Here is an 18,901-nt window from a genome sequence, read left to right on the forward strand (position 1 = left end):
AGCAGGGAGAAAGGGAAATACCCCCCTGCAAGTCTTTGCACAATCCAGACATTAAATTCTGGTCTCAATTCTGAGAGATGGCAACAAACTACGTAAGCTGCAGTGAAACTTGCTCCTGCAACACATTGGGGCAGAGGATGAAATAACATTGGTGATGGATTTGCCAAAAGCATACTAAAAACCGGGAGGACTGATGCAGGATTTAATACGTGGAAGATGTTCTGTATTTCAAAGTTGTTAATGTTTGCAGTTTTTAAAAATTATTATGCTTGATGTGTGCAGCAGCTAAATCTTTCTTGTTGATAATCAGAGCTGATTTATCACTTTTAAAAAATTGATCTCAAGCCATACAAGATCTTGTGGCTCCCAAGAGGAATTAAATAGCTCAGGCATACTCATTTAGATGAAGTTCACCCCCTGACCTCTTCTTCCTATCTCCAGTTCATACCTGTCCAGTTCATTCTGCCAGAAATCCTGTTTAATTCTTCCTATTTCTCCTTACCCTCCAACCAAACCCCCACACTGAATTGGACTCATAATCACAGAACATAAATACAGATCTCAAAATTTCATCTTTCAAGAAAATGGGAAAATTTTATGACAGTGAGTAGACTGCTATAGCAATGATGGACTGGACAGCTCAAGGGACTTGAGTATATAGAGTGCCTCACTGCAGTTAAAGTGAACCAAAGGCAAAGACTTAGATCCAGCTCCCCAGTAAACTTTATGTGGACAGAAATCCCCACAAATTGATTTGATTTATTTTTAACTAAATAATTTCCATTACCTCTATTTTTTTAATTTTTATTATTGTTGTGTTCTTCTACATGGCAATTTACAGTTTCACATGCATAAGGGACCCTCCACGTTGTAAAACACTAATAATAATGGTGTACAGTCCTCATTTCAATTCACTTTGCTTTACTCTGGTTCAAGAGCCTCTTTTCCCGAGCCTTAATTAAACTTTGTAAAAGCCTGTAAGAAGTATGACAGAATTTAAAACTCCTTGAAGTTTGAAGTTAACCGAATACCGGTACTAAGGGAAAATGCCCCGCAATGTTTCATAGTGTCATATCATTCCTAGTGCTATATATTAGTACAAAATAACGATCTTGAATCTAATCATTAAACTCCAAGAGCATTCAGATTTGGGTTCATAATTCAGGCTGGGAAGATAAGCTTGCAAAATATATCTCAAGGTCTGGATTTCAAACCTTCTTAAGAAATACAGGTGTTTAAATTAGGATATTCTTGTCATTTATCCTTCCTTAAATTTTGGAGTAGCCATAGTTGTCATCCTTAATATCTTTCACCTGTTCACCTTAGGTCATACTATCTGTTCAGCAAGATTAAATTTATTCAAGTTGTAAATTTTTATTTCAGGACTTAACCTGCAATGAGATTACAAGTAGTTCTTTGCTGTACATACCTATTTGGTTTACTGACTTACTGACTTCATACTGGTATGGACTGGGAAGATCTAAAGGGCATCAGTGAGTGTAAATACATGTGGGATGACTTACAGAATGATAAATCAGAAAGGATGAAAGCATCTTACTGATACTGAGTCTTATGTTACATGTTGTATGACAGAACCTGGTTTTACACAAACACTGTTGTTAGGGATTCAGTTCCTGGAAAAGCCCCAGCCAAAATGCTTTTTCAGTCATATTCCCCATAAAGCAATAGAAGGCAAAGGTGGAGAGGGAGAAGGACAGATTGTAGAACCCCCATCATGGACTGTCATACAATCATAAAATTTCTGTTACAATCCTGAACCATTATTTAGCAAACAGAGAAAACATAGCCTGAGATTGTGTCTTAGTAGTTTATTTTACCCTCAAACCTCTGATTTCTTGGGTATTATTTGGATGTTACTCATGCTTCTGCTTGTCTTGAAAGTGGATTTTGTGGAAGAGTTGGCTAAAATACTCTCACTTGGTTTTTTTTTTCCTTCTGCTAAAATTGTGTTTTCCCAAAACTAGGATTTCCGAAGAGAGTTTTTCCTTTTTGAAATGCTGACCTGTTAGATTATAAGGCTTTTTGTTTACTTTTATTGACTCCTTTTTTGTTTCCTTTTATTTTAATTCTTTCTTGTCACACAGTCTGTAGACTCAGCTCATGTTACTTCTTTCATAGATTTTTTTTTCCCATTCTGTCATTCTTTATCTTATTCCAGCTCCTCTTGATTTGGAGGCATTGAAGAATGGCAGAAAGAAACTGAAAAATGTCCCAAAGCAATCCTGAACATTATCTGTATATGGCATAAGGGGTTTAAAGAAAGGAAGAGATGGAACAATAGAAAAATAGACTTTCTCATGAAAATAAAAGGAAACAAATAGATCCAAACAGTGTCATTACCTCACTGCATAGAAACAGATCCAAATTTTTGGTTTTCATGTCCTCTCCCCTTAGTTCTTTCCCTGTTTCCCACTAAGATGCTACACAGGGATAAATTGCTTTGTACTCTCACACTATTGCATGTGGATTTTATAGAGCTTATTTCTTTCACACAACATGCATGCATACATGAACTTTCTTATGGACATCTGGGCATAATAAAAAAGTGATTTATTAAGAATAAAAATCTCTTCTTCAAAAAGAAAGCAGTGATGGAACCTGAGACTTCCAAAAGCTTTGTTTCAATGAGTATAAACCATTTATCTCTCCAGAGCAACATGTATGTATTTTGAACTACCTTGCTCAGACTTAAATAATTTGTCCTTTATCCAGCAGCATCTCAAGGCAAAACTCAAGCTTTTCCTTCTTTCAGTAATTCTTTATTCCTTGAATTTCCTTCTCAGTCTCATGAAATGTCACAGGGGAAAGGACTCTGCTATTACATAGGGTCTTGCATCCAGCATTTCTCATAGGCAGTAGGGGTTAGCTATTTTCAGCAACAATTTTCAAAGACAGTAACTTTCAAAGGCAATAATTTCACCAATATTTTTTTAAATGGTTAAATCAGTATATTTGTGGATGTACAGAAGAGAGTTTTGTTTGCTGTGAAGGCCAAGTAATTTGGCAAAGGTTATGTGGGGAACTATGGGAGAGAATGTAATGTTACCCAACATACCAGAGTGCCCCTTTACATGTCTGCCTAGGAGCTGGTTATCTAAGCAGGGTACCCACTGTGAAATTGGCAGTCCCCACTTCATTTGATACTTTACTCATTTCCCCTTTGCTTGATGTCACATTTAACAACTTGCACCTTCTCTTTGCAATACTTCTCCGTATTTAGGTGTTTGCTGAGGAAAACCCTGTTCTTGACATACCAGCTTATGTCATCTTCATGCCTGACAGTCCCTGTTTGCCCTATCAGATTTGAAACCAGCCTTCCATTTGCTGGACAAGTAGGATATGTACCTTTTACAACAGTGTCCTCTGACCAGTATTTGTTTTTCGAATGTATTATAGAGAAACTCAGAATCAATGGACTGCTTTGCTTCCAGCAGACAAAAGGGGTCTGGCAACAAATGCAAGCTGGATTCCCAGCTGGTCATTTATGGTCAGAGTTTTGATGGATTTCACAAGGAGCATGAAGGACTGATCATTTCATTCATCCTGAAGGCTCTGAGCAATTTAAGGCTGGTCAAGTAACCCCTGAACCCACTGGGGAACTGGTAAAGGTTTTGTGTCAACCACAAGAGGAAGATAATTGCAATGCAGAGTCCATGAATACACTGGACTTACGGACACTGCTGTATTTGTGCTGCAAGACATACAAATAGGAGAGATCGATCGTGCCTCCTAGTTTAGGGACTGACCCTGCAGGTTTGAACTGATTTAAAGAACAATTGCAGTCTTGCAATATATTCTTCAGTTAGTAAAAGAATTCAGAATTTAATTACATAAAAGGAGCCCCAAGGTGTGAATGGCAAAGATATACTGATAGCACAAACACAAAACAGATGCACATACCTGATGTACTGTGTCTCATTTTTTGTTCCCTGCTGTCCCATAGCTTGGTGCAGGACAGTGTGTGTGCATACTGCACTCTCCTAGTGTGGTGCTAAAAAGTTTGACAGTGAGTGTGAGGATGAGTTAATAGAATCAGGCTAAAGTAGCCCTAAGAAAAGGGCATGCACAATACATTGACAGTCCTTCATGGCTGTGCCATGAGGATTTGCATTGGAGGTAGTCTCTTTTTGCCTTTTTTTTTTTTTCCCCTTTTTTTTGTCCCCAGTGGAAAGTTTATCATGGAGACTGTAGAAAATAAAAAAGGTTCCCCCTGTAGCAGCACTACAGGAATCTACTGTCAAGCAAACTCACTACATTTTCTTCAACTAAAAGCTGACATCTTTAACACATCGTTAGCATTTCACGTACAAGTCAGTGGATCAGGCAGCGTGCCAGTTAATGCACAAGGCTAGAGCAGAACACAGCTCAGAACAGTACTAGAGTGAGTGTTCCATGACTGAGCACGGGACCATCATGAAAGCTGATTTCCCATTGTCTGGCTTCAAGTAGCTAGAAACCTCTGCTGCCAGTATCTCCATGCCACAAGCAACTTGTTCCTGGAATAGGAATGGAGAATTTAGTTACATGCAACCCCCATACATCTAAATCACCCCAAATCCTGATTCTGTTCTGTATCCAAAACTGATTTTGGCTACATGCAAGGCCTAAAATAGTTAGGAAGTTCCTCATTCTCTACAGATTATTTACCCTTAGCCAGTAACACTCAGTAAATCTAACAAATCACTTCCCCAGAGAGATTTTGGGTACCATGAATGGAATGGTTTCACATCTCTTCCTCATGCGTAAGATCATTACTCTGCACTGATGTGAAGCAGTTGCATTTCTAGGAACCAGCTAACCATTCCAATTCAGAAGTTTTCCAGAGATTTTGCTTTTCATTGCCTCTTTCTGCTACATGGCAGCATGAACGCCATTAACAAGCTATTGTAACAATCCCACCCACCCACCCAGGCAGAATCAAAGGGAGACACAGCAAGCAGCTCCTTCCCTCCCAGAGAAAGCCTTGCAACAGCTAGAAGCAGAGGTACAAGTACAACTAGGCTTAATACAACCTCAGATTCTTGTTTTTTTAGCTACATTCACTGCTGCCATGGGCATGTATTCACTGTTGTACTCATGGGAGTTGGATTCACACCGCTGATTCTGCCAACAGAGAGAAAATGCCATGAATTTAATTTGTGGTCACTAACCTCTGCCACTCCTGCCTTTGTTCTTTAAGTAGAGCAGTTATTCTGACTGTCATCAGTGGGAATATTAAAGTCAGAATAGACAGGCACTCACGTAGAAAACTTGGAATAAAACCAACTGAAAATGAAAAATATACATTGTCCAAAAGAACAACTACTATCCATGGTCTCCTTTCTTTCCCGAGCCAGCTGGTTCTTTGTTTAAGTGGTTTTGCTCCAGAACAGAGTTGGAATTGCTCCACTTATGATTTGTTTTCTCTTCTTGAGGAAAACAATCAAGTGAATTGCTTACCAAAGTAATTTTGCTGACCTGTGCAGCATTTCTCCTCTTTCCTTTGATTCCCAGCCTTTAAATCAATAAACAATTTTGTCTTAAAAAAATTAAATCTGAGCCGCTGTCATCAATAACCAGATTTCAGTGGTAAATTAACAACTCAGTCTCTTTGTCAAAAAACACATCAAACGCTGAGTGAGTATACGCCTGTCCCACCCTCTAAATATCATTAAGTTCCCCATCCATGACCCTTGGAAGGAGAGTTCTGCAGAATCTCATAGACTTGCTTACCTTATTCCTTAAGCAACAGGCTATGACACAGCAGACACAGGAAATCATGGCAAACATGATCAGGCCAATAATTATCCATGACATGAATCCCAGTGAAATGCAGTCTTCCTTGTCTGGAGATGGGGAGGAAAAACAGTCATTACAGAAAATTTGCATTTCCCCCCCAACCCCAACCCTGCTGTACCTAACTGAAAATTCTTTCCCCTCTTCTCTTCATATCAATAAAATAGCAAACGTGAGCTCTGGCAAAGGATTTTCCTTGGAAAAGTGTTTTCAGCAGGAAGCAGAACACTGCAGTTTTGCAGGAGAGCTGAAACTGTTGGTGCACAGCCTGCAAGTGTAGATGAGGCCAAGCCAGGCTTGAGAGCATGATGGTATTTCAGATCTGAGCAAGGCTTAAGCTTACATTCAGTGAGTACCATAGATGATTTAAAGGGCAGCCTGGTCAAAAGAAGGGGGGACTTTGTCAGTCATGTTTGGATAGAAAGGCAAACTGAGGGACACAAGATTATCCTTGCCCAGATCTGGGAGAAGACGTGATAGGGCATGAAACATCTGGCAATAGCTATGAGCATCTGGCTATCCATACAAATGGAAATTGACAGCTTTCAGAAACACTGCAGACCAAAAGGGATGTCACAGCTTGATTCTGAGAAGCTGTTAAGTTCAGAGAAGGCTGAGAGATAATTTGATGCAACCTCATAATTGTAGCCTTAGCTTTTCAGCTTCTATCTTTGTTTAGTCCTGGTGTTGAGAGAAAGGAAAAGATAGCAACAGAAGGACAACAGGCAGTACCATGTTGCAACTGAACTGTATAAAGAACCAAGAAGGGGTGTAAGCAAAACCACTATTAACTCTTCCAGCTTAATATACTAAAGATCCACTGAGCGAAAGGCAGTTCAAAATTAAAGACTGTGCAGTGAGTCTTCTGAAGTTAGTCCAAGCCCTTCTCAGTAAAAGGCAAAAAATTCACAGTAGTTGTGGACCTCTTCTGCCCTAAGAAGGCTCTAAACTGAAGGCCTGCTTCAGAGAGGTGAACACCATCTTCTTCACATCAGAGTGGCCATTTGATGTGGCATCAGTCTCATATACCACCACTATCACAGGTACTTGACAGCTCTTTTTTTTCTAATCCTAAGCATATGAAGATAGCTCTCAGAATGGATTGTTTTTTTTTTTAACAACTAGAAAAAATCATAACATTTACACTCAGCAGCTTGGAAAACGGATAATGGGAAATTTCTGCTGCGTGCAAAGGTGGGACTGCAGTACTCCAGAAGACAGTCTACCTAGCTTGGGTGCCACCAACAACATGCAGAACTCAGCATGGCCTGCAAAACCTGACCAAGAAGATGAAAAAATATGGAGAGGCCATGCTGAGCAGTCTGCCAACACAGCTCCATTGTTATCAGCCCCCTGCTAAGTAGTTTTAAGCTGTCTTAGAAATACCTGTGCAAACTTCAGTCACACTTCACTGCCGCATTGCTGTGCCCAATGTCTACTTATCAGTAAACTGAAGTGAGGGGAGAAGAGAAGTTAACTTACCTTGGATGTACAAATAGGTTTCTTTCAGCCGGCATTCTATGTAAGGAGGGGGTAAGAACATCTCCAGGCAGTAGGTATAAATGTCAATATGCTTGCTTTCCAGATTTTTAAGAATGAAACTGGTGCTGCTATTTGAATGCTCTGTCTGACAGTAAGTGACATTACTCTTGGGGATAACTTTCTCTTCACTCAAATGGAGTGCACAGATCTCCTTCTTTTCATTCCCTTTAAAGAGGGTCATGCTGAACTCACTCACATTTTTGGGGTTGGGGAATGTGAACTTGAAGTTTCCATTTTCAAATTCCACCATCACCTGGGGGTCAGAGACATGAGGCTGATCTGAAGAAACAAAACCAATTAGCATGGTGACTCACACAGCAATTAAAAGAATCCCCAAAATCTTAAGAAACTATTTAAACAAAGCAAGTGAACCATGTGATTGAAACTTAAGCCATCCAGCCAGTTTGATGATGTAGCTGAAAACTTGAAATGGGACATGAAGACAAAACTCCTACATAAGTGCTTAACCACCAGACTTATCTTTCCTTTCCAGAGTAGACAGTGGTTTGAGGCATGACATAAAGTTTAAACCTAATTACTTCAATGGCTATGGCACCTTTATCACTAATGGGAGGAGTAGAGGACAAATGTCACTATGTGCATGCACGCACATGCAATCCAGAAACCACATTTGACCTTCCCAAAAACTGTCTGAAAAACTCTCAGATGTCGTGCCACTCTCATTTCGCACATTTTTTGGAGAAGAAAAAGAAAATAAACTGACCAAGGACCTCCTGCTACCTCCCAGTTTGACTTTGTAAAGTCAGTAACCAACAGCATGGGAAACTCGCTCAGATGAAAATGCGTTAAACTGTGCTGCAAAAAAAGGACAATACAGGGCAGTAGTTTCTGATCTAGAAAAGCACTTAAAACCATAACTTTAATTATGTAAATGTGTCTTACCTATATTTTTGCACGGTCTTGATGAGCAGCTATCAACTCCTGAAAAATACAAATTTTTTTCCTATTTAAAAGTAAAGAAGAGAGATGCAAGAACAGGGGCTGAGCTATGCCATGTTAAGTTGCTGAAGTTATTTTCTAATTTGTGTCATTAGCCTATATGATCCTATATGTGCTACACTATAAAATTATACGATGTGATAAAAGCACAAAATATAAAAGTCAAAGTAGAAAAAAAATGCATTAAGCAGGAACGAATATTGATCATACACACGGCATGTATTAGTTCTTAAAAGACTTCTGCAAAATAATAAATGTACTTCATAAGTAGAAGCTGAGATGAAAGTAAAATTTCCCCCCAAATACTGAGAAAATGTGTCCCCAAATAAAAAAAGCATACTTTTGATTTCTCATGAATACAGAGCCTGCAACGAGCCAGCATCATACTTCATTTCCAGACCAAAGTGTCAATTTTGGTCTACACTCATTCTGTTTCCCCCACTGCTCAACACTGCATCAACATGTCTTCTTAAGGCACATCTAGAATGAATTTCTGTAAAAATGCTCCAATACATACAGGAAGAAAATATTCAAGCAATACATACAGGTGTTTTCCTTTTTCAATATCAACTTTTTCTCTTCAAGATTATCAAACTGTATTCAGTCCATTGTGCATAGGCAGCCTCCATTACAGGAGACAGGCACATTTTTAATAATTGTTCTAGGTTTGTTTTTTTAAGTCACTGCCTCCATCACCACCCACTATGGCAGTACTGAGAGTGGAATTTCCTGGCTGGCTTGGTGCCATGTACCACTTTGAAATGGTTTGTATGTCAGTACTGGCAGCATAGCACAGCCTGATAGTGTTTCATTTGGAATTTCTCTTTTTGCAGTCCCCTAAAATTAAAGGTACAGACAGGTACACAGACAAGTAGAAAACAAACTGTATTTGCTTTTCCTTGTTTTCTGGTAGCCTAAGTAAGCTCTTCAGAGACTGCTTAGACTGAAATATACTCTACATCAGGATTTTGTGATGATAAGGAAATATGGGGCAAATACGTAAAGACTTTTATGCACCATCCTATTCTTGTGGTTACTGCTACATGGTAGTCTAGATCCACACAAAGTAGGTCCCCAACTGTGCCAGGTATTGAATTCATTACACAGTACAAAGAATCTTTTTCTTGATAACAAAAGCACCTGTTACCTTTGACAACCAGCCCGTGTATTCACAGGAAGAGATTATTCTCGTTTGGGTACCTTTGTATGCTCTCAGCTCTTTCTGGACAGAGGCAATCTTTCAGTGTGCATGTTTTTTCCTTCTTTGAATTCTTGCTCCCCAATTACTACCAATGGCAAAGGCATTGTAATGAATACTTGTTTAAAGTATTTTTAGTGTGACATATAAGCTAATGGACTTCTGGAAGACGCTTTACAATGCTCAGTTGGAAAGCAATAAAAATTGTTGTATCTTTTTGATTGATTTACCCTCTTCCTAGTTATCACATTCTTCCTGGTTTACTGTGCACAGTCAGCACCCTTATCTAATTCTGCAATGGTTCTAATACTGGTACTTCTCCCAGAACTATTACTTAAGTGTGTGATAACAGACAAGGTATTTGGCATCTTGTACCACTGATGTGAAGATAAGACAGACAAAACACACAACTCACCAGGCCACAGTGAAATAGAGTTCTAGATATGCTGAAGGCACAGATACAGAAAGTGCAAGCCCTTATAATGGTATATAGTCTGAAAAGCTGAAAGCAAAGGTCAAATAAAGAAACAGTTCTTGATGACTTGCATGTTATATGGTGAAAGAAAGCAGCAGCTATGAGAACAGTATTTGAAGTAAAGGTCTTTTAAAATGCTCTGTAGTTTGGTAACATATACCTTTAAATTTAGGCCCAACAGCAAATTATTTAGGGAAAGGAAGAAAAAAACCAAGTGTATTGTTATAGCAGAAGCTAGGGAGCATGGTGAATACTTAAGTTGACCTGCTACTTTTGAGAAGCATCCACCTGTAGCTGAGACCTCTACATTTGTCACTGGTCATCTGAGAGGAGAGGCAGATACTGACTCTGTCAGGGCAGCTACAGAGTCAAGCGGTGCCATATTCCCTCAAAACCCCAGAGGAGCATGGGGCTACCCTGCTCTGAGTGCTAAAGCAACAGCTTTGAATTTCATTTCTCGGCTTTTCTCTGAGAATAGTTCAGTTTTGCTGTTGGCTAATGAAATTGCCCTTTCATACCAGGTGGTTTAAAATGCCTGTCAGAGATCATGGTTTTAATCCTTGTTTTTAATGGAAAAGGGCAGAGAGAGGCCATTAACCATGTAGTTCATGTGACCTTCTGGCAAGCTGAAAGATCATTTCACATCCTCTCAGGCCCAGAAGCCTTAACTTCCTATTTTCAAGACAGACTCAGTAATGTATTTCTCTGAATGAGCATATTGGTAAATGTGATGCAATTAGTATTCCTCTGAAACAAGTAACCATACAGAAACAGAAGAGTGTGCTTAGCATAGTATAAAGAGAATGCATTTTAAAATGAGATTAACAGTGCCTGAGATTAAAACACAAAATTGTCTAAGTGGATGACCACAATGGGTGATACCTGATATGAATTTCCAACTCACTAGCTATTCTGCATCAGCTCCTAATGTGAATGCTCCCCCTGCACACTAAAAGGTGGTTTATTCCCCACTTCTTGTGCCTCATTGCTTTTCTCCTGTGCCTGTCTGTACTGGTTCATTTCTAGGGTAATCCTATGGACCTGTAACACTCTGTGGTTAGTGGCCAGACACATTTGGGATGTCATTTACCAAGCTACAGTCAGAACAAATGTACTGTGGGATGGGAGATAGGAAACTAAGGTTTAATCATCCAATAATATTGGGAGATTCACTCACCAAACCTCCCTAATACTACCTCAAAAACTGTGTGAATAAAAGACTACATCACAGTATTATTAAAAATGAACAGAAGAATCTCACTGGTTCAGTAATAAAACTGCTTACATTTGGCCATAAGGATCCTTTTTGGTATTTTTCATGAAAGAGCTAATTCAATTACATATGAAGGTTTTGAGACAAGAGGGAAAAAAATCTTTCATTCGTTTAATAGCATTATCACACTGTGGAGCTACATAGAGTTGTTCCTGGCTCACCTCACGTGAAGCAGAGTGTGAAGGCAAATGTGGTTCAGATGTCAATCCAAGGGATAAATGTATCTATGAAAGTAACATCTTGCTGTGTTAAACTATGAAAGAGTGTGTGTGTGTACATTCTATGTATATGTATTTACAGTCATGTGCATTTCTGTCCTGGTTTCAGCTGGGATTGAGTTAATTTTCTTCTCAGTAGCTGGTGCAGTGCTGAGTTTTGGATTTGGTGTGAGAGCAATGTTGGTAACACACTGATGGCTTTGGTTGTTGCTGGGTGATGTTTGTACTAAGTCAAGGACTTCTCAGTTTCTCAGGCCCTGCCAGCCAGAGAGCTGAAGGGGCACAAGAAACTGGGAGGGGGGGATACAGTCAGGACAGGTGACCCAAACTATCCAAAGAGGTATTCCATACCATAGGATGTCATGCTCAGTATATAAACTGGGGAGGTTGGCTGGGGCTTGGTGATTACTGTTTGGGGACTGGCTGGACATCAGTCAGTGGGTGGTGAGCAACTGTATTATGCATCATTTGTTTTCTTTTTTCCTTTCCTTTTGGATTTCATCTCTCTCCCCTTCTCCCTCCTTTTCATTATAACTGTACTATTATTGTTAAGATCATCGTCATCATCATCATTATTATTATTATTATAATATTTCCATTATTAAGTTTCTGATCTCAACCCTCAAGCTCTACATCTCTTTCTGATTTTCCTCCCCATCCCTCTGGGACTGCGGAGTGAGCAAGCAGCTACATGGTACTTAGTTAGTGGCTGGGGTTAAACCATGACAATTTGCGTCTTGATTTCATCTTTGCTGCAGTGGGAAAGCACTACGGCAGAGGTTTGGGAATTTCTGTGGTAGTGTGCTTGGACACTGAGGCCAATGGAAGGCAGGTTATTTTTGATTTAATGGAATTGCAATTTTGAGCTTTCTGGTTGTTCTTTGGCAGACCCAATGCTATTTGCAAACATCACCAATCCATTACACATTTTGATCCTGACAGAAATTTTAAAATCATTTTTGATTTTTAAAACTTGGAGTTTAGGGTAGGAGAGTAGAATACCCTTGCTTTTCTTTTTCTTGCTGTTTTTTTTTATCTGCCCCTGCTCTCAGAAAAGAGATAGATAAGTAATACAAAGAACAAGCATAATTTCACTTGGGTGTGTTTGTCTCTGAAGATGAGCAGGGAGAGTGCAGACCTTGCCTTTAAAACAAACATGCCTGTTTTGTTAATAATAAATGTGTAATGAAACCACACACAGTTCCTTTACGTTGCTATAGCTTTGACCTTTCAAGGCATTCTGAAAGATGACACTGTCAATTCAGTATCATTAGTCATATGTCTAAAACTAACACGTTCCTATCTTTCAAGAATCAAAGATTAAAAGAGGAAAACAGTGCTTCTGGGCAAAGCAAGTAATGGCCACAATTACTCTAGGAAGCCATCTATAATCTGAATTATTTCTATGGTATAACATATGTTGTGAAATATGGAAACTCTTAGAAAATATACCACTAGCACAGCAGCTGTGCCTGATAATATTTCAGTCACCTTCTAAGAAATGACCATGATTTCCTCCTGTATTGACAACAGGAGATTTGTGGGTGAACAATGTTTTTTGTGTGTGACAATGTGTGACAATGCTTTGCAAATGTTGGCATGCAAAAGCTTGTGTGCAAAGTTTCATAGCAAGGGCCTCAAGTGCTATGGAATCTTACAGCACTGTACTACAAAATCCCATTGGCTACATTTCTCTACAGGCACCAGAGAGGCTCCATGCTCTTACAAAGGATTTCTTTATCACAACTGGGTTATCAAATCATAATACACATATAGCATCTTCTGTGACCTATTTACATGAAAAAAAAACTATCCGTAGATCACTAGCAGGGCTTGCTAATCACTAAGTCAAAAAAACCCAAATAACTAAACCACCCAACAAAAACTACCCAAAATCAAAATCTCAGAAGTTACTCCGCTTTTACTCCCAAAACCTTGCCACAGTGCTTGGCAGCACTCTTTGGAGTGTTACCTTGTTCTCTAAATGAAAGTATCGTTCCAATGTGTCTTACATAAAGCTGATCTTTTACAATCCTTTTCTTTTTAGCAAGAATTATAATAATTAGTACTTTTTATGGTGAAAGCACTGTAAGGTAAAAAAACTGATACCGTTTCTTGTTACAGGCAGTCTCTTTCTCCTGCCATTTCCTGTCCCCAGCCCCGTGTCCAAATCCTACCCTTCACACCTGAAGGAAGGCAGAAACAAGGGAGAAATGCTGGAACCAGATAGAACAATTATCTGCATCCTTAAAATTGCAGCCTATTTCTTCCCACAATGAATGGGCCTTTTAGATAGTTCCAGCCACATGTAGAAGTATGCTGGTCAAGTATACTGCTAAATTGACCAGCCAAGAAATATTTAACAACATTGATAGGCTTTTTTGTTAGTAGATTTAAGAATAACTTTTCAAGGAGAAAAAGCAGCTCATGTCCTTTTAGAGGTACTGATCACAATCCTTCCATCCCTGTGATTTCACTCATCTTAACAATCTATCTGAAAGCACAGTATACTGTCGCTGTATTAGTTAACCTTTAGAAGCGTATCTGCATCACCTAAAGAGCTGGAAACTGGTTTTTATTTAAATGAAAGCTTAAGTTCTGTATGAAACCTCAGGAATACTTAAATTCTGCAGAGGGACTAAAAACCTATCCTGTAACATTACAAATACAGAAGCAAATGTACTCAACAGCCCTTGGCATGACCTTCGAAGAAACATGTTTAGATGGCGCTTAGTAACTGTGTGCACTAAATCTCAGGTCCTACTTGTATAACACATCATACCAAATCCTTGGACCGTATGAAAAAAAAAGACTCTTCTTAATTATATATTATATGTATTTCCATCCTGGCCCAGTAGTATGTGGGTTTCAGAAAGGCTACAGATAAATGTATTTAACTTTGTGTAGCTGTGGTAAAGCACTACATCCATGTTTATGGCTGGACTGATATCAGTGCTGTCACTGTGTGCCTTCTCAAACAGCACTAGGAATGCTACGTTCCCTTTCAAATCACTCTGCATTTCAAGCCTGCACCAAAATTATCTCATCCACTCTTCCATACCATATACATTTTTCATAGTATAAAAGTTCTTTGCCCAAACAAGAGCAGGTTTAGTATCAGTAACTTGGCTTCTCTTTATAAAGCCATTCACTGTCACACTGCTGTAAGACCTTATGCCCAGCAAGAGAAGAGGGTTGGAGCACTACAGTCTGAACAGGGACAGGTTTACAAACTAGAGGGTAACACTGAGCAGATGAGCTAAAGAATACAAACGATAAAAACTTGTACTTTTTAGTTTCAGAGCAAGTGCCCTGTGCTGGCAGGAATTCTCTCTTCCCGCTAACTCCAGTGATATTAAAGTCAAGAACAGTCTTTTTGTAGCTGTTTCCCTTAACTACCTCTTCCTCCAACCCCTCGCTAACATGCCTTATTTACTGTCTCTCATCATTGGACAAGTTAGATTCCATAAAAACATCTACTTCAAGGAGAATAATCCAAAATACTACTCACCGTACAGGGCTTCAAACTGAAAGCAGAGGACCCAGAAAGTTACAGCAACCGACTTCATGCTTGCTTGACGCAGAGGCACCAGCCTTCTGTCTACTGTGAAGATTGGAAAGAATTCATGGGTAGCAAAGGAAGTGGTTTGTGGGCAATAGGGGAAATTATATGAAAATCAGAAGGACTTTTGAATTTAACCCCTGCCTACATTATAGCTATGTCAGCATTAGCTGTCACCCACACCTGTGGAGTTTGCTACATTTTTTTCCTACCTCATGGCTTGCTGTCACAGACAGGAAGATGAAAGATTTTCTGACATTATTTTCTGCAAAAACTGTTTCTGGTTAAGTCTATCATAATAGAGACTACAATCATCTACAGTACATTTCCTGCAGATGGCCCATGGTCAGCAACTTGTTCCTTATACTAACAATAAATGTATATTTGCAACTGGCAGCCTAGCTCCTCCCCACCAGTTTCAGCTGGTCTTACATAATTGATGGTCTTGCTCTGTGTGGAAACCATTCATTAGCAGGGTAGGAGTCTACTGTGTGTCCTGGTCCTGGAATTCATTGAAAGAACATGTCCAAATTGCAGAAGGATATCCTCAATCCTGTGACTTCCTGAAGACTCACTCCAACATAAGACTTCCACCCTGGAGGTCAGGCTTGCTTTGCATGGACATCAAAATTTCACGCAGCCCTTCGAAAGGAGGAGATCTGACCTATTGTCCTAGAGCCTTAGGTCAAAAGTTTCTCTCCTACCCTCTCCCTGCTTTTGTGCAGCACACTCAACTCTGCCTGCTATTTGTCTGTCTTCTGGGAATGTTTTAGGACCCTTTGGGATAACATGCTCTACAGTCATTTAGAACTGGCTGATTATTTATGCCTATAATACTAATTCTAGTGCAGATAACATGCTGTAAAAGCAGCTCCTAAATCATGTTTAATATATTAGATGTAGTTAGCGTTTCTGATTGCGCAAAGAGAAGACACAAAGTACTAATAGTGGTGCCTGACAGACACTCCTGGGGTTAAGTCCTTGTAATGGTCATGCCGTGGCACCAAATAATTTGTGCATAACAAGACTGGGTTACAGATTGACTCCTACTTTGTACTGTGTGAATAAATCTTCATGTGTTGGTTTACCCTTCCTCAAAAAGTGATTTAATTTCTTCCACTACTACTGCTAAAGATCTGTTCACATGGACACTGGCAGAGAGTTTTACTTTCTTCAAATCTTTGCCTAGCCCTGCAAATCTTTGTCTTTTGTTAAACTAAAATCAGAACTAAGCCTGAGTCAAGTCAGGACTTGATCTAAATTTTCAGTTCAAGTCTCTGCTGCCAAACTTACGCAACTCTAACTAGAGAAAGTTTCTGCAGAATACTTTCAATTCTAAAGCTCAAGAGTAATATATGGAGGTTCAAGCAATGATAAAGCTGAAAAAGACATCTGACTCCTGACCTTTGCCTATGAAGTTATGACCCATGTTGGGATCTACTGAGGTTCCAGGTAGGACCATTTTTCCATGCCCATAACAACTTATGAGGAGTGCTGAAACAACAGAGCTGCTGTGTCCCGGGACAGGACTTCTATTGCCCCCAAAGTAAGCATAGGAAAAGCAGCCAGAAAGTCTTACAGTAAAAAGAGCTGCTGCTGCTACAAAATTAAGGGAGGAAGTGAATAATTTGTAAAGTACATCACCCACACCTTTGGGATTGTGCTGACAATGCGCCAGGGACTGAGTCCCTACAAAGCCTACTGCTGGCTGGGAAGGTTAGTAAAGGTGTAGGGGAATGTACTCTTTTGAGCAAAGTTTAGCTATTTTTTGTGAAAACAAGCTTTAAAACAAGTCAGTATTGTTAGGTCTCAAACACTTTGTCTTAAAAATTTACATATTTTGCCAGGAAAGTAATTTTGATAGAGAAGATATATATATATTTATTTTTTTTAAAAAAACAATATAATTATTTTGGAGCAATTTACTCCTGCCCTGCCCTCTCTGTGACCTTATCAGTAATAACAATGCAGAGATGATTAATACACATCTATTTCCCTCCTGGGATAAGAACAGCTACCAGCTTAGCTTAGTTGGCATAGATCTTGCTACAGTGGGAGCAAGTCCCACTGTCCAGTAAACACTTTATATTTGTCCTCTCTTTCACTTGTCATTATAGCCTAAAGTTTGTAATTATCCTTTCTCCTTTTCTGCTCCCTGGCATTTGGGATTGCTAGAACACGTGGCTCACTTTGTTTCGAAAGGGTCCAGTGCAAGGTACACTTTGGGGTACGTTTGGCAGCACTATGAAGTTTGACCTAGGCAGTGATTTCTTTCAGTGGTCAAATGTATTTTATGATGAGCCAGCAGAGCATGGGGCACTCACAGTGTATATTCATAAACAAAGAGACACAAAGTCTAGCTCAGAGCCAAGCGTGAGGGATGCTTATCTTCTAGTCCCGCACCAACAGAGACTCCTCCATTGCCTTTCAATCTTTCCGTCTTTGCCTCCCTCCTCTGTCAGTGCTTACCTACTTCACAAAGACATCACGACTGCAATTTGAACATGTTTCTTGCAAACACTACAGTTGGTTACTGTTAACCACCTGGGACAAGTAGTCTGTTTCCACAACACGCTTCCTATAACTGCAACTATTTTTGCTCACAAACACGTGTTTCCTTTTTCCATCCTCACTCATTTATCTTCTCTTTGTCTTGGTTTTCACTCTCATCCACAGGATCCTCTCAGAGATGACTTTTTTCTTCTTCTAACTTGACTGTGTCCCAATCCCTGTCTAGCCTTCCCCTCAAGCAGAGGCTGCCCTTCAGCATGTGCAGTAACTCCTTTCTGGGATATGACTTCTCCTTCTCCCAAGCCCCATTTCATTATTTATGTCCCATCCCCATCACTACCCTACAGTGATAAACTCCTTTTTCTCCCATCGTCTTGCTTCCAATTTGCCATTACTGATTAACAACCTGGAAAGTCCTTATGACCATTTTTATGCCTTTAAAAATGTATCCAGTGATACACCCAGCTCCAAAGAGGAACAGGATTGCTCATCCTTTGGTCCATACACCAGTGTTCTCTGCCATGATCTTCAATGCTTCTCTCCTTCTAACTCTAAGTGACTCAGAAAACAACACTCCAGCTGATTCCCTAAGAGGACTGATTCACAGCAAAGATTGTCCCTGTGATGCACAATGTATATTTTTCTTTGCTCTGTTTAATCACATAACTCTTATTATGCTTACTGTTATCACCCTAAACAATGTCCATGTTAGCAAAATGCTACTGCATTGTCCACCATGTAACAAAGGTGCTGTTTACATTGAAGCAGCTTGCTCTGTCTCACCAGCAGTTATCCACTTCTGCTTGTGGATGATGATGGGTTGCCCACAGCAATATAAAATATTCTCTCAATAAAACGTTTTGTGACTCTTTCTACAGAGGCTGCTACAGTCTATCCACACAAATTATATTCTGTTGTCTCCTGCTGCTTCTCATTCTTTGCTTCAATATCTGGCCTATATTCTCATGATTCTGGGTCATTCCCCTCAGGGCTGGAGCAGAAAGCCTCCACACTCATGCGTTTTCATTTCCTGTCCTCCTGAATAAGAGTAACAACAATGACTTCCACTGTACTATTTTTAAGGTTCTGTGATGGCTTTAAATCCCACTTCCCATCTGCATCACTCCTCATTAGGTGTGTAAACAAGCTGCAGTGACTCAAGATGCAGAGATTTCAGGCTGCAATGGAGCTCATGTGCTCCCTCATTTGTTCTGATGCCTCCTTTGCTGTTACATTGGTCTGATCTCTCCCACAGGCCTGTGGGGCATGCTGCGGGGCATATCCTCTTCATCAACATGCCAGCAGAGGCTACCAGGGCTCAGCTCAGCAGCAGGGCAAACACCTCCCTGCAAAGCAGACCTAATGA

General features: G+C 39.8%; 1 protein-coding gene across 3 annotated transcripts; it reads right to left on the bottom strand.

The window, feature by feature from the left end:
- Positions 1 to 788: 788 nt before the first annotated feature.
- On the bottom strand, positions 789 to 15,439 carry ICOS (inducible T cell costimulator). Of its 3 annotated transcripts, XM_080400305.1 has the most exons (7): positions 15,237 to 15,439; positions 14,974 to 15,066; positions 8,242 to 8,280; positions 7,279 to 7,617; positions 5,734 to 5,846; positions 5,034 to 5,124; positions 789 to 4,517 (listed from the first exon to the last, which is right to left on the bottom strand). In XM_080400305.1, exons 2-6 carry the CDS (start codon positions 15,029 to 15,031, stop codon positions 5,035 to 5,037), a joined length of 639 nt encoding a protein of 212 aa, XP_080256431.1. In that variant the 5' UTR covers positions 15,032 to 15,066; positions 15,237 to 15,439; the 3' UTR covers positions 789 to 4,517; position 5,034. The 3 variants fall into 3 exon arrangements, with proteins under 3 accessions (XP_080256431.1, XP_080256433.1, XP_080256432.1); XM_080400307.1 differs by lacking the exon at positions 15,237 to 15,439 and having other exon boundaries at positions 14,974 to 15,117; XM_080400306.1 differs by lacking the exon at positions 15,237 to 15,439 and having other exon boundaries at positions 8,242 to 8,302; positions 14,974 to 15,043.
- Between the last annotated feature and the right edge of the window lie 3,462 nt (positions 15,440 to 18,901).

The sequence above is a fragment of the Falco punctatus genome (assembly GCF_963210335.1).
Source record: "Falco punctatus genome assembly, chromosome: 8".
Lineage (NCBI taxonomy): Eukaryota > Metazoa > Chordata > Aves > Falconiformes > Falconidae > Falco > Falco punctatus.

Excerpts from the sequence above, each read along its gene's own strand:
- ICOS (XM_080400305.1), bottom strand. The coding sequence starts at position 15,031 with ATGAAGTCGGTTGCTGTAACTTTCTGGGTCCTCTGCTTTCAGTTTGAA. Across the intron at positions 5,847-7,278 it reads AACCTATTTGTACATCCAAG|ACAAGGAAGACTGCATTTCA; the intron begins GTAAGTTAACTT and ends CCCCATCTCCAG. Across the intron at positions 5,125-5,733 it reads CCTGTTGCTTAAGGAATAAG|AATCAGCGGTGTGAATCCAA; the intron begins GTAAGCAAGTCT and ends CTCTGTTGGCAG.